Source organism: Pimephales promelas, chromosome 4, assembly GCF_988280905.1.
Source record: "Pimephales promelas chromosome 4, fPimPro1.hap1.1, whole genome shotgun sequence".
NCBI classification, from domain to species: domain Eukaryota; kingdom Metazoa; phylum Chordata; class Actinopteri; order Cypriniformes; family Leuciscidae; genus Pimephales; species Pimephales promelas.
Genome location: NC_142772.1, coordinates 45,178,759 through 45,194,852, shown reverse-complemented (window position 1 = coordinate 45,194,852; position 16,094 = coordinate 45,178,759). Strand labels below are relative to the sequence as shown.

The window sequence follows — 16,094 nt, the reverse complement described above, 5'->3', positions numbered from 1 at the left end:
GAACTGTATGAACTGCGTTCGTGGTTCGACTTGTCGAGACTGTTTTCCAAAGATGTCTTTTTAAAATATCTTCTTATTAAACGGTCTGTACACTTACAAAGTTCTCAATGCTTCGTTTTGCATGTAGGGACCCTCATTATGTTACTGTGTGGGGCTATTTTGAGCCTTGTTAGTGGTATTAACTAGCGATTTCTTTTTACTTATTATATGCCCCCATATACTAGCATTATATCCTAAACAGTTTTTAGACCTTCGATTATCATGAAAACAAATCTCAGAGAACGGTCGACTAGGTACCAATGTGTTATTAGACCAAAGGTTCATTTTGCGCCTAAGTTCTCCTTTAAGGATGTATCTGTCTAACATGCAGTTTTCTCAATATCATGTTTGATTAATAAAGGGTATATTATCCACAAGTTTGGATGTAACAAATGGTAGCGTGGTTTGCTAAATGTAAAATGTAATGGTTTTGTGACGATTTAATAGATTTTTTTTAATCCAAGGAGAAGAAATTGTACAAAATTTTTATTGTTGACAGGAAATGGTACAAATATGTATTTACAAGAATGAATGTTTGTGAACGTCAAAACCCAGGTTTGCTCGTCTTCTCACTCTTGTGCCTTACCTATCTGTAATAAAAATGTCTTATTAAAACTGTAACAGTTAATAATCTTAAAGTTGCACATCGTCTTCACTTATGACACAAACTGTATAAAGGTGCGTTTACGCAGTGTCGTGATTTCCGTAACGATTCTGAACGGTAAAAATCCTGTGTGCTTGTCGAACTTGCATGTAAACTTGTAACTTCCTGAGAGCTATTGCTGCGTTCAAGTCCTCCTGGGAAGTTCGTACGTACGAGGTGGGAAGTCGTGTTTACGACGTGAGGTGCGTTCGAGTCAGTTTCGTCGGAGCAAAATGGCGGTGTACCTTCTTTTAATGAATTACACGAAAATACAGCAAGGTTTGTTAACTCTGCTAATAAAAAAAAATGAAGAACAAAAGAATGCGCATCAGGTGTGTTTTCTTTTTATGTTTTTATTAGCTTATGAAGCCAATGTAAACTCTTATCATTAGGTATAATTTTTATATTATAATGATATCATATTTTGTGCAGAGAGCTTGCTTTATAAATGAAAAAGCCTTACAATGTCAATGAGTAAACATTGAAATTCAATTAAAATTTACAGTTAACAGACGTTGAATGAACGTTTCTCACTGACACGCCCCCAACTCGTACAGATCGGGGCTTAAAGAAAATTCCGAGCTCCCCACTGGTATTTACGACATTGTGGTGGCGTTCAACTCGTAATTACGATCTAGACGAGATGACTAACGCAGCATCAGACTTGTACCACCTGACCACTGCAGATTTAAGGTGTGTTTGACTTGAAGCAGCGCTGTGCAGAACGATGGTTGTATGGCATCAAAGTACAGTGAGAGCGATTAGAAAGCAGAGCTTTTTTGCGGCAATTACAACGTGGAATGAAAGCAGAATCTACAAAATTTTGTAATATTTCTTGAATTATAAAACTGTGAGGTGGATGGATTATCGGGGCAAAGGAGAAGTGCTCACTAACACAGATTTAGACAGATTTGTGAACAATACTTGACAGAAAATATTTGTGTACATAGAAAGAGTCTTAGATACGAGTTTAAACATAAAAGGCTAAAAGTTTTTGAAATTTTCAGTGCGTGTTTGAGGTAAAAGGACAGCTGTTGAAGCTCCGCCCCCTGACCCCAGAGAAGCAGCTCATTTGCATTTAAAGGGACACACACAAACACGGTGACAAAATGACAATTTTAACACAATATATAAAAATATCCGTGGGGTATTTTGAGCTAATCCTTCATATATACACACAGAGGACATCAGATATTTAATTTACAACTTGTGAAGAGAGCGTTATACCAACTCTTTAAAGATCTTTACCCCTATAGCTTAGACTTCTCCAAACATCCATTTCAACAACATGTGAACTAAGGTCTGTGTAAACATTCACAGTATGTTTAGCAACCAAGTATTTACAGTACCTGCATGAGCTCACAAACTGCTAACAAGTCAGCCAATGAGATGTCATCACAGCACAGGAAGGGGCTGTCTCTTCAGAAACATGTTTTCCAGCTTGTCTAGCATGACGTCCAGGTCTGATTACGCCTTTTCAAGCATCTCTGGATTTGACGGTCCCATGCGTCAAATTAAAACCTGTGCAGTAATACAAAACCTATGAAGTCTGCTATAATGAAACATTAAAAAAAAAAAGTTGTTTCAAATAGTTTTAGATGAAGAATAGCGTCACTGCTTTCCGTCACCCCCCCCCCCCCTTTTTGTTAAAATTGCCAATATTGCGACTAAAATTGCCAAATAGTAACCCATTGTTTATTAAACCATTGTATAAAAGTAATTTACAATTGTGAATTTGAGAAAACAGCACTTTCTCTTGTAATAATGCTTAAATGTATTATTTTATTAACAAAAAACAAACACAATGTCAAAGTTTAGATCAAATCCAGTACCTGGCTGTCACCAATAAAGGTCAGCAAGACGTGGATGTTATCCCACAAGGAGTGTAGAACAGCACACAACAAGCTCATTTCAGACATAAAACATAACACAAAAACAATGTCCGTCATAAATGGATCTCCAAAGGGTTATGCACTGTCATCGATTCTCTATACTTTATACAAATGAAATGAATATCGAAGTCCGAAGGATAACTGTCATGTCATTAAATATGCAGAGGAAATCAGAAACAAAATCAGAGTAGAAAATGTTAAAACATTTTATTGTTGACAAGAAACGGTACAAAAACGTATTTACAAGAGCAGTACAGTGTTGGACGATTAGGATTTAATTGGTCACAGTAAAGAACTTTTAAAAGGCCACCAGGAAATAAAAGTGTGTGAACGTCAAGGCCCGGGTTTCCTCTTGGAGGACGGTTCACCCTCTCCCTCATCGGTCTTGCGTTTCTGTGAGGAAAATGTTGAATTAAAAAAAAAAAAAAAAAAAATCACATTCAGTTTCTAATAACAAATGTAGCATTACAATGTGTGTTTGATTTGAAATTCAGCTCTGTAAAAATAAAATAATCCAATTTCCCATAAAGCACCCCTGCAGTCAATCAATTTTATCCCTTATAACTCATCTTTGATAATCACTATAACATTATCCTTCATGCCTGAAAATATCTAGAATGCAACTCTACACCCTTGCTTCATTTAGTATACATGGATACATTAATATGCAAAGTGTTTGTGCTCCGTGTGCGTCTGAAGAATGTCAAATATTTCTATATACAACTTTTTTTTTTTTGCTGTAGTGAGCAATGTAGCAAAATACAGTAGTATTTGTTGACCTCCTGAGCGCGGTGACCAATCAGAGGCGTTTACTTCAGTCAAGTTTTTGTTCAGGGCTGAGGTCTGTGTGCTTGTGAATCCTCTCATTAATGATGTGTAGACATGATGTAAATGAAATATTCATTGTGCAGCGTAGACAACATTTGAGATCGCAAGATGATTTGAGATTTCTAGTGATTATAAAGGGAGCTGTCTTTGCTTTCTAGGCTACGTAAATCATTCAGAATTTGAATGAAAGTCAACACAAAATGATAATTGATACGATTAGCCTTTTGCTTAACATCATCAAAACAGCAGTTTGCCATCTCAGAATTAGACAGCTGCCATCTAAAAGGCATTTCAACAGTGGAAACAACGTAAAATAAAACGTAATTTATGGTCATACAGATAAGAGTAAGACGTTCGAAACTGTAAAGGGTCAATTTTTATTTGTGTACACTTATTTGTAAAATAAAGAAAGCAAACAGGATTTCCGTTTCCTTACTGTGAAGTTAGTGGAGCGAGTCACAAAAATGAACCGAAACTTGGCGTATAGGCTACTAGCAAGCTCTTTCGAGCCATTTGAGACTCTTCGGGTCTTTTTCCTGTTGTGGCGGTTAGCAAACGGCATTGCGTTACAATGCACGCCCCCTTTTGGTTTGGAGTGTGTATTGCCTGTGACTGACCGTATGCACAGTAAAGTGACGGTTCGGGGCGAATACATGTACCGTTACACCCCTAGTGTTGACTGATTAGCGCATGGTTTGTCTTATTAAAGGGGTGGTTGATTATGATTTCACTTTTTTGACTTTAGTTAGCGTGTAATGTTGCTGTTTGAGCATAAAAAACATCTGCAAAGTCACGATGCTCAACGTTTAAAACAAAGGGAGATTTTTTTTTTTTTTTTTAAAGAAATAGCGTTTTAAGGACTACAATAAACAGCTGGTAGGGACTACACAAGCTTCTTTCTGGGTTAGTGACATCACCAACCCTAAAATTGACATAAACCCCGTCCCCAGGAATGCTATTTATGATTTTGGTGTTGTACCTTGGATGTTGCACTGCGCGTCTGTCGGTTTTCAGGGTTCATCGGCTGGTTTTCTGGGTTCATCGGCTGGTTTTCTGGGTTCATTGGACGGTTTTCAGGATTAATCGGCTGGTTTTCAGGATCCATCGGCTGGTTTTCAGGACCCATAGGCTGGTTTTCAGGACCCATAGGCTGGTTTTCAGGATTCATAGGCTGATTTTCTGGGTTCATCAGTTGATTTGCAGTGTTTCTCATCTCGCCATCCTGTTACACAGACATTCGAATGACCTTTTTATATTGCGAAACACTTTTGTATTGTATTTAAATCAACCACATTTTAAATATTTGAAGGTTGACAACTTTAAATACTAGTTAAAGAATGATTTTCATTCAGAAATAGCTAGGATATTTCACAAACAGATGTAGCTAAACACAATTTTTAAGTACAGAGACTGAATTAGTATTTTCATTATATATATATATATATATTATATTTTTTCAGCACATACGTTCAACCACGGATGTTCCAGGGCTTCTTCAACACTTAGACGCTTTTGAGGATCCACAACCAGCAGCTTCTTGACCAAATCTTTGGCTGAAAGTTAATACATAACATACTGTATGTTGTTAAGTTCAAATATTTCTGAAAATATAAACTGATATAACATGCACACCATTTAACTATAACCATCCAGTTGTTAGTAGAGACCAAAGACATTACCTTCGTTTGAAACATTCTTCCACTGAGATGGGATGAAGCGATAAAGGCCGTTAATGATCTGCTCACGCACAGACATGGTGGAGCCCTCGGTGTTAAAGGGAGGATAACCACCCAAACTATGACAATAGATATACACACCGCTTTAGAAATAAATATCATATTCATACAAGTTTAGATTAAGGGCACAAAATATACATATCTTTCAGGGTTTTCTAAATGCATTGACCAATGAATTGACTTTCCCAATCATTCATGAATATTGTAAAAGTATTTCTATAGAATTCTATAGATTTCTATTTACATGCAAGTTACCCATCATTTAAATAAATGGTTTTAAACCAATTTCATCATTTACTTTCTTCCATATGACACAATAAGTGAATTTTGAGTATAACAAAAATGGTTGATTTCAATTATATTATTACTTTTTGAAAAAGTAACAATAATTTTTTTTATTGCGATCTCAATATGATATAGTTCATTGTCCAGCTCTACTGGAGATTACTTAAACTTAAATTTCAGTCGGTTCCTCATTCAAAAGTCTTAGAAAATAGTGTACCAGTCATATTGGCTATATTTATGATACTGGACAGCCCTAGTCCTCATTCACTTTCATTATTTTTTGTTTCAAAAGAATGGACAGTATATCATTCCACATATTTTATTGAACGTTTTGAGTCAAAGACATTCATTTTTAGGTGAACTACTCCTTTAAGAACTGGATCCAACTGATTCATATTTAATCTCCACTAACCAGATGAACAGTAGGACGCCCAGGCTCCAATAATCTACTGCTTTTGTATATCCTACAGTCGCAGCATGTGTGAACACCTCCGGGGCGAGATATGTGGGCGTCCCGCAGAGCGTCTTCATCAGGGAGGATTCCTCCAAAATCTTGGACTGATTAAAATCCGTAATCTGCAAAGCATTGAGAATGTGCCTGCGTTGAGAATCCAGTTTGAACTAGAAAGACAATGGATGTCAGGAACTGGTAAACACACCTTTATCAAACAGACGTCGTCATGTGAAGCCAGCAGCACATTTTCAGGTTTGAGATCTCGATGAATGATCCCGTTGTTGTGGAGATACTGGGAAAAAATAAATGTAATTTATTATTTTTATACATTTTTCTTTCCATTTCACCTCTGTTCAAGCTTGTTTCCGAATGTAGCTTTCTAATAAACCTGGCATTATACAATACGATTATTGTTGGCTCTGTGTCTCTAATGTAAGTTGCTTTGGATAAAAGTGTCTGCTAAACGCATAAATGATACATAATGTGATGTAAAACATTTTTAAAAGCCAGAGCCTTTAATAGGCTTTTTGACAATAACGATTTTGAGACTAAATTGCATCCACAAGAAAATGTACCGAACAAACACATAATGCTCTACTGAGCTATAGCATTCGGATCCTTTGGAAAGTAATGTTATTTTTAGTCAATGATATGTATCTCACGTCTCTTCTTATCTTATCTTACTAATGTGCCAGTGGGCGGGGCCAAATATGTGATGATGTAGAATTAGTTTAGCATTAGTTTAATGATAATCGATAACAAATTAACGTGATCGACGAAATTATTATTGATCAATAATCGATCGTCGATTAATCATGCCCATCCCTATTTGATACTACAAAGTTATCGTTCTACATTTGACATGTGTCAGTTGACTGATTTTAATCATTCGACCATCTATGGATATGTAGTGCAGGTTCATGCTTTGTTCATTTAAAAAAACACTTTTAGAGATTGATGCCGTTTGAAGCATATCCCCCATAAAGACGTACCTCCACAGCCCTGAGCATCTGATAAAAGTAGAGTTTAGCGATATCTTCCTCCAGTTGTTTCTTGGCCTTGATCCTGCCAAACAGCTCTCCTCCTTCAATACTACACAGCACAGAGATAATGAAATTGAATGTGAATTTGTTTGCTGTCATGCTTGATTACAAATTGTGATGAACTTACAGTATATAGAGTTATACTGCACCTATAAAAAGTACAGAGATATGTGATGTTGAAGAATAGACCATCTCTTAATAAATCATGTAATGAGAAAACAAATAACGATTATTAAACAAAATGATTAGCCATAAGGTCTTTCAAAATAAAAAATAAAAAAAAGGAAATTGCGACTTTTTTTCTCAATCTTTTCTTATCTATCATAATTTGGATTTATAACTCGCAATTGTGTTTATATCTAAAAATTCGGAGAAAAAAAAAACTGTATAGCAAGAAACTTGCACTATTTCGAGTTTATATCTCACAATTCTGAGGAAAAAAAGTCAGAATTGTGATTTCTAAACTCACAATTGCAATATTTAAACTTAGATTGTGAGGAATTGCAAGTTTATATTTAACAATTAGATTTCCCCCCCCAAATTTTCAGATATAAACTCACAATTGCAAGAAAAAAGTCAGAATTGTGAGATATAAACTTGGAATTGTGAGAAAACGTCAAAATTGTGAGATACAAACTCCATATATATATAAAAAAAAAGGAAAATGAGAGACGTAAGATAAAGTCACAATTACTTTTTATTCTGTGGTGGAAAAAAAGCATCCATAAATACTATGCAGTGCTTTGAAAAAGTATTACCCTCTCGAAAGGTAGTTCACGACAAACTACTTTTAATGGTATCTATGAATAAAATACAGCTAGAAATGATTTGGCCAAGTAAATTCTACCAGCGAATTCATGTTCCCAATTCTTCCATAATAAAACACAACAAGGACTTACTACTCCAGAACAATGTAGTAAGAATCTTCTGTCTGGTAGAAATCTTCTGTCTTGATCAGGCACGGCTGCAGGGGGGAGAAAATAATGAGATATGTACAATAACTCTGGAACATTTATAAAACTTATTCAACATGACTTACATGATCAATTTTCTTTAAAATTTCAATTTCCCGTTCGGCATTCCGTGTGGCCGTCTGTGAAAAGCAAACAGAACATTTTATCAATCAGGTGTGGGCAAACGACCAAAATATTAAACCGTCTTTTTAAATCATGGATACACATCACCAAAGAGTTGAAATAAGATTCTCAAACTACTAAAATGTTATAAATTATAAACCAAAATCATAGAGATTCTATCATTTTTAATATTACAGAAAAAAACGGATAATTAACTATTTTACGTGTTCAACTGTTACCCGCTTACATATAATATACAAGTTTGGTGTCAGTAAATGTTTTTATTTATTGATTAATACTTAATAAATTGATCAAAAGTGAACAAGTAAAGACAATTATAAATGTACAAGAAATCTATTTCAAATAAATGCTGTACTTTTAAACTTTATACTCATCAAATAATCCTGAAAAATAACATTTTTTTACATTAAAATATTAAGCACAAACGTTTTCAACATTGATAATAATAGGAAATCTTTCTTTAGCAGCAAATCAGGATATTAGAAGGATTTCCTACTGACTGCTATTTAAAACTGTAATAATATTTGACAATATTCACAGCATTTTTGATCAAATAAATTCAGGCTTGGCAAGTAAAAAAAATAAAAATAAAATGCATACATATATATATATATATATGTATGTATGTATTTTTAATTTTTTTTACTTGCCAAGCCTGAATTCATTTGATTTTATTATCAAATTTTATTTGAATTTATTAAGTTTCTTAGTTCTTTTCCTTATATATATATATATATATTAGGGGTGTAACGGTACACAAAAATCACGGTTCGGTACGTACCTCGGTTTTAAAGTCACGGTTCGGTACGTTTTCGATACAGCAAAAATAAAGAAATGCCAGAGAAATTTCCTATTTGTTTAAAGAAAAAATATTTTTAAATGAGTGTGAGTTTTCCTAGATCTTGAAACTTTCAGGTTTATAAATGGGGGTCATCTTTGAAGGATGAACAAATAATGTTTTGGTCATCACAGACTCAGAAAAAAAAGGAACAAAAGTTGTCACTGGGGCTGTACCTTTTCAAAAGGTAAACTTTTGTCCATTTCATGAGCTAATAAGTGCATTTAGGTGTTAATATGTACATTTTGGGTGCTAATATGTACATTTTAAGTGTTAATATGTACATTTAAGTGTTAATATGTACATTTAAGTGTTAATATGTACATTTTAGGTGCTAATATGTCCATTTCAGGAGGTAATATGTCAATTTCATGAGCTAATATGTCCATTTTAGATGGTAATATGTACATTTAAGGTACTAATATGTACATTTTAAGTGTTAATATGTACATTTTAGGTGGTAATATGTCAATGTCATGAGCTAATATGTCCTTTTCAGGTGGTAATATGTCCATTTTAGGTGCTAATATGTACCACTAAGGTACCAATATGCAGCCTTTGGGTACAAAAGTGTACCTTTTGAAAAGGTACAGCCCCAGTGACAGCTTTTGTACCTTTTTTTTCTGAGAGTGCATTAAAAATAACATTTAAATATATATTTATTTATATAATATTTTAATTTTGAAGTGCTGGAAAAAGATGTGTGAAGTACTTGAAAGCATTTCACCATTCCAGCCAAACTGGTTCCAGTTAGTGTTACTATATTAAACCCATGGTGAATGTTGCTGGTCTGTGGACGAAAGTATTACTAGTTCATTCACGGCACAATGTTTCTCCTGGTTTCCATGACAGCGCTGTTTGATCTAATAGAGATCTACGGTTAATAACGGAGAAATGTGAATGCATCTCACTAGATCTCGCAGCGATGTTATTACCTCAGTGGCGAATTCAAATGTGTTCTTTACCGGATCTCTTAGCGCTGTGTGGTAACAGTGTCACTTGATCGAGATCGTCTCGCGCTGCACAGATGTTGCTGGTCCGAACTGATAAACGATCCGTGAAGCACATAATGAGTAGCGCAGTTTCGTTCTGCTTTCATTACGCTTGCCATTTGATGTTGCGCAACGTTGTGTTGGCCGCGTCAGCACAAATTTTGCCGGCAGGAAAAATGGTCCAAGCAATCGTTCGGTTTGTATGCGTACCGAACCGGAAGCCTCGAACCGAAACGGTTCAATACGGATACATGTACCGTTACACCCCTAATATATATATATATATGTATGTATTTTTTATTTTTTTACTTGCCAAGCCTGAATTCATTTGATTTTATTATCAAATTTTATTTGAATTTATATATTTATATTTATATATATATATATATAAGGAAAAGAACTAAGAAACTTACCCCTGTAAGGCATTACATTTATCATAATTTCTGTACAATCGCTTTAAAACAATGTGTATCATAAAAAGCGCTATACAAATAATGTTCATATGCCAAGAGTTTAGTGAATACAGCCGTTTCTTACCCCAATTGATGGAAAGTCATTTTTGTTGATAGTTTTCAGCGCTACTTTTTTACAGGTATCCTTCTCGATGGCGAGCTTCACTTCACCACAGACGCCGCTGTCAGAAAATACAATAGAATAGACTTTAATTGTCATTGTGCAGAAGAATCTTACAACAAAATTTGCTTGTGCAACCTCTAAAACAATACTCACTTTCATTTACACACTAACACAATAAATAAAATAAGAAAATATTTAAAAAAAAGCATTAGCAGGGCATCCAACATTACACTAATGTCTCATTGCATAGAACACAAATCGAGACATATATTCTAAACCTGACATTGGCCACCACATAAAAAAATACAAAACAAAATATTTCTGAGTAATAAATCAGAACTGAACGGAGCACTAAGGCTTTGTTTGTTTCAAGTACACCAAATTGCAATAAATAAATAAATAAATATGTATGCAATAATCAAATAAACAGTATTGTGCAGGAAGCTGCTGTTTATGTCATCTAAGAACATAAATGCAATATAATAAAGCTAAGACATATAACTCAAAATTATATTTAAATATATCATTTAAAGGTTTGTGAAAATCAAGTTCACTTACATTCCAATCTTTCGTGCAATATGATATTTTCTGCTGAACTCTAAAGGAAGGTTTGGTTGATCGTTCCCCATCTTATCTATGAACATAAAAACTGTGGAAAGAAAAAAACAATCAGAGTTCAGAATCATATCCAAGCATTTTTTAGAACTTGACAGTCAATATCAGAATTATCACTTTCATGAACTCCTGAAGAGATTCAACCAAGATGACGAACCTTGATGTTTTTGTTCAGCAAGGGCAATAACTGAGTTATTGCTGAGAACTCGTTGCTTCCCTTGTCCTAGTTTCTCATCGTCCACCCACGTGCCGTTACCGCTGAGGTCCTCGAGGTACACCAGACTATCATCCTGAAACAGCAGCAAAGTAAAACACAGACCACATGTTTAATGCCTAGTGATTTATGTAGCGTTGACTAACACCAGACTCCATCGTAGAAATGCACAATTCACAGTCAGCCATGATTCATTTGTTCAGCAAGAGGAGTTGTCCCATAACAGGGAGTTTACAGAGATAAAGGGCTGGGTAGATTACTTACAAATTTTAGTCCATAACTGAATACAATTTACATAATGAAACCGTTGAAAAGATAATCTATTGTATTACATCTCTTATGTTCGATTTGATGGATGCGTTTTTATTGAATGTGATGTCACTGTTAATATTTGACTATCAAATAGATAAAATATAATCAAATATATGTTTTATAAAACACTTTGCATATAAAGAACTGCATTTTATGCCTGAAAAGTGCTATATAGATAAAGTTTATTATTATTATTATTACTCATTTAGATTATATAACAGGACTACTTTTTGATTACTTTTGACCAAGCTCATTACATTTGAATCGGATAATCTTGTACCATACTGTTATATAAAATACATGTATATGAAAATTTGTTGAAAATACCACGAAATGCATTAAATATTACATCATGTCAGGGTTTTGGTGAAATTATTTAGTATCTTGATGAAAAGGTAATAAGTAATGATTAAAACTAATTTTAAATTAATTCAATATGTTTTATTTTTTAACAAAAGTTGGTCAAAAACACAGTTTTCTGTGTAATTATATCCAATAAGATTGTAAATAGACTATTTTAGAAAGGAACATTTAAAAGATCGTTTGGGAGAAATCAATGAATTATGAATTATACTGCCATTTTGTGAATATTAAGTAATCATGTAATCAATAAAAATGTAACTTGTCTGATTATGAGCATTTTAAAACATAATATAATCCAATTACAAGTATAATATGAAATCGAGATTACATGTAATCAGTTACAACCTAGCACTGTTGTCTTCTGTCTTTTTTAACACTAATAATAAAAAATAAAACAGGAACATTTTAAGAATATTACCTTTGAAGTACACATTCTGTCAAGAGAAAGTGGATAAAAACAAGCTAAACGAACAGCTTCTCAATGTTAGTCTTACCTTAAAAATCCTAAATTGTTTCTTGCTGTATGTTTTGTAACGTGCTGACTTTTTTATAATGGAGTTCAAGAAAGCATAATCACATCTGCTATCCCTTCCAAATGTATACTGGTTTTCTGTGCAATCTGGAAAATATAAACAAAGAAGCCATGTTGTTATTGTTAACTAAAATGGTTAAAAAACATATGTTAAAGCTGCAATCCGTAACTTTTTTTTGTGTTCAAAATGTACACAATTTATAATATGAGCGAGTATATCATGTGTTTTAGTCTTATCCGGAATCACTAAGGTACATAGGGTTGAGTATCGAGAATCGAGTATCGATTGGAACCGGGACTAACTTTTCGTTTTTCCCGGAATCGTTCAAAAGTTAAAATTTCGATTCCTAGTTTCGATATTCACAGTCCGCCGACCGGAAGAAGAAACCGCTGAACGGCACCAACGAAGAAGCGTCTACCGGAAGTGTTGGCATAACCGCGCGAGTCGAACATGAGTACCTTACGTCGGCGATCCAAAGTGTGGCTTCACTTTTCACGGCAAAATGCAAGATTTGTGAGAAAAGGAGTATTTGTGACAGAAGGAGTATTTCCTTCAGAAAGACCGTTGGTTAGCAAGGTTAGCTAAACTTTTTTGACCCTGCCTCTTTAAAGAATCGGAATCGAGAATCTTTAGGAACCGGAATTGAATCAAGGAATCGGAATCAGAATCGTTCAAATTCAAACTATACCCAACCCTGTACACGTATAATAAGTGTTCATTTTCAGACTCTTTTAGGCCTTGTTCACACGGACACGGGTATTTTTATAACCGTGACTTTTTTTACGCGGTTCGGCCGTTCGTCCACACGGAAACGCAGTATCAGGACACTGAAAGCGGACATTTTTGAAAACCCTTGCCAGGGTGAGGATTTTCAGAAACGCCGGTTACAGTGTTGTCGTGTAGACAGTGAAACCGAGGTTTTTGCCTTGTGATATCAGAGTATGCGCCTGCGCTGCGCCGTTATCCGCTAGAGTCCGACCGATAAAGGATTTTGAAGGCCGATACCGATACAAATATTTGTTGGTTTTAAAATCCGATATATCGGGCGATTTTTTTTCTTCTTTTTTTTTTCAGAAAAGCGCAACAAAACATTAACAGATTTCCCTAACATTTGTAGTTATTTATGAGTTTGGTAACACTTTACAATAAGGTTCATTAGTTAACTACATTAGTTAACATTAACAAAGAATGAACAATACTTCTTCAGCATTTGTTAATCTTTGTTAATGTTAATTTCAACATTTACTAATACTTTTGAAAAATCTTGTTAACATTAGTTAATGCACTGTGAACTAACATGAATAACAATGAACAGCTAGATTTGTATTAACTAACGTTAACAAAGAATAACAAATACAGTAACAAATGGTTAGTTCATGTTAGTTAATACATTAACTAATGTTTAATAAATGAACCTTATTATTAAGTGTTACCATGAGTTTTAACTAAATTTGCCATAAATAAGCCATAATTTAGCAATGTATTGTATTACGTCATATTGCAAATTGTAAAACATACATTTTCAATATATAACAGGCCAAGGAGAGATGATACGTCTCATTGCTATAACTGTCAGGCGCTATTAAAGAAATACTTCAGTCACATTGTCAAAAGTTAAAAGGACAGTCAGTCAACTACACTGTAACAACGTAACGTAACTAATACTAGCTGATTTCGCTTCACTCTCGGCTTATTTAACGGCAGCAAAACTGGACATGATAGTCACAAATTTGTCATGCTTATTTGAGTTAGGAGAACTGATGGGGATGTCCTTTTAATTGTCGTGAGTCGTGACCAACTCGACGAGTGTTGCCAACAGGGACGGTGTAGAGTGCCCTCTGGTGGACAAACTATACGTGTTATCAAGCGTGTTTCGTCCGTTTTTATTTTATTTTAGAAATATTCATTTATCGGTCATTATAACTGCCGATACCGATAGTTGAAAATGCCCAATATCGGCCTGCCGATAATATCGGCCTGCCGATATATTAGTCTGGCTCTATGTTTGCTCGCTACATAGCGCTCACATTATTCAGTTTCTTTGAGCAAGAAGATGATACACTTAACTGAGCACACTGAATCCATGCACTAAGGGAATGATCCGGCCCCACACATGAGGCTGGGCTTCCTCCTGGTCTTCAGGAATAGATTGGAGTTCTTGTACAGGTAATGTATCCACAGAACTTAGAGTTCCTGATCCTGAGGAAGAGCCCTGGCTTGACGATGTTGGGGCGGATGAGGAGCTGGATCCAGGTTGGGATTGGGTTTGGGACTGGCTCTGGGATTGCGATTGACCACTGGGTCCAGGTTCGTCCGACATAATGTATTCAACTCTGGAAGAACAGACAGCAAAATGAACAAAATTTCAACAACAGTCTAAAACTTATATGCAGAGTATGATTAAAGCCCAAAACTGGTGGGGCTTTAAAATTCTGCACAATATTGTACGTGATAAGCGTTTCAAACAGTATATCCATGTTACATTTTTGTGTGATTTCTAGTTGTTTGTGAATTGAAAAGTATGTTTAATAGAATGACATGAGCACAAACTTCTTCTTATAATTTTACTTACGATTTTTTCAAGCCTAGAATTGTTTTTAAAATGTCCTGATATTTCCAGGTTTCCTATGACACAGATATGTGAACTGTATAGTAAATACTATTTACCACTAATCTAGTGTGCAATTTTGAACCTATCCAAGTCATTTTGCAGTGTTTTAATGGCTTGAGAAGGTTAGTTGTAGCATATTTTGTTTTATATTCTAATTATAAGACAACGAAACACACTTTATACTTAATACCATTTACATAGTACTTTTAAGGTTTTCAATGCATCTTATCACACTTTTCAATTTTACGTTTGCACCTACTGACCCTTCCATAAAACCAATTGTGAACGTGCATACATTTTACAAGCAACAATTTCACCAATAACTTAAGAAATTAGCTCCAAATTAAATTCCAATTAATTTTTCTGCAAATAATGAATTTAATACGTTGCCTTTAAAGTATAACAATCCTTTATCCTTCAATGCAGGAGAGTACCTGGGATTTTATCAAGGTGAAATGATTGACACATTATTGAAAGATGTTCATTAATAATGTGCTTTGAAGGAAAGTAACTGCTTCAACGTCATGTGACCTTTCAGATTTCGATATCTAACGTTAAAAGATTTTAGGTCGGAATAATTTCATGCACCACCGACTCTCATGCAATCAAACTAAACTTGGTAAAGAACCAGATTGATGAGCCAAGGAAAACAAACAATACTTCAAATGTTGAAATGTGCATTACTTTATGGCAGCACGCGGATACAGTGAAGAGCTGCACTGTAAAGCATTACGGAGGCACGAGCGATAGAGGAAACTAACTGCTTCTTTTCAGAAGAATAGAGCATCCATGTTTCCCTCAGATGATCTAATTTTGTTATTTTCAATTCTTATCATAATGCATACCTTAATCAAGTCCTCTTTATAAATGTATCAAAGTTGCAGAAGTGGGGTATGCAGGCCGCGTGAGCTGCTCATCAAATCTGCCGGGAAAAGCCACTCACTTCAATCCATGAACTTCCCATAACATCATTCAGCCAATCAGAAACGAGAATAAAGGCTCACGGGAAATGCTGTTTATAAA

The 16,094-nt window shown here is 34.7% G+C and overlaps 1 protein-coding gene across 2 annotated transcripts; it reads right to left on the bottom strand.

Moving 5' to 3' along the window:
• Positions 1-2,756: 2,756 nt before the first annotated feature.
• On the bottom strand, positions 2,757-16,049 carry chek2 (checkpoint kinase 2). 2 transcript variants are annotated; one of them, XM_089130567.1, is made up of 16 exons: positions 15,917-16,049; positions 14,528-14,793; positions 12,422-12,546; positions 11,196-11,328; positions 10,982-11,072; positions 10,385-10,481; positions 7,960-8,013; positions 7,820-7,884; positions 6,870-6,969; positions 6,083-6,169; positions 5,836-5,999; positions 5,082-5,197; positions 4,870-4,955; positions 4,481-4,624; positions 4,382-4,417; positions 2,757-2,967 (listed from the first exon to the last, which is right to left on the bottom strand). In XM_089130567.1, the coding sequence occupies exons 2-16, from the start codon at positions 14,778-14,780 to the stop codon at positions 2,908-2,910; spliced, it is 1,611 nt and encodes a 536-aa protein (XP_088986693.1). In that variant the 5' UTR covers positions 14,781-14,793; positions 15,917-16,049; the 3' UTR covers positions 2,757-2,907. The 2 variants fall into 2 exon arrangements, with proteins under 2 accessions (XP_088986693.1, XP_039514138.2); XM_039658204.2 differs by having other exon boundaries at positions 4,382-4,624.
• Positions 16,050-16,094: the final 45 nt, after the last annotated feature.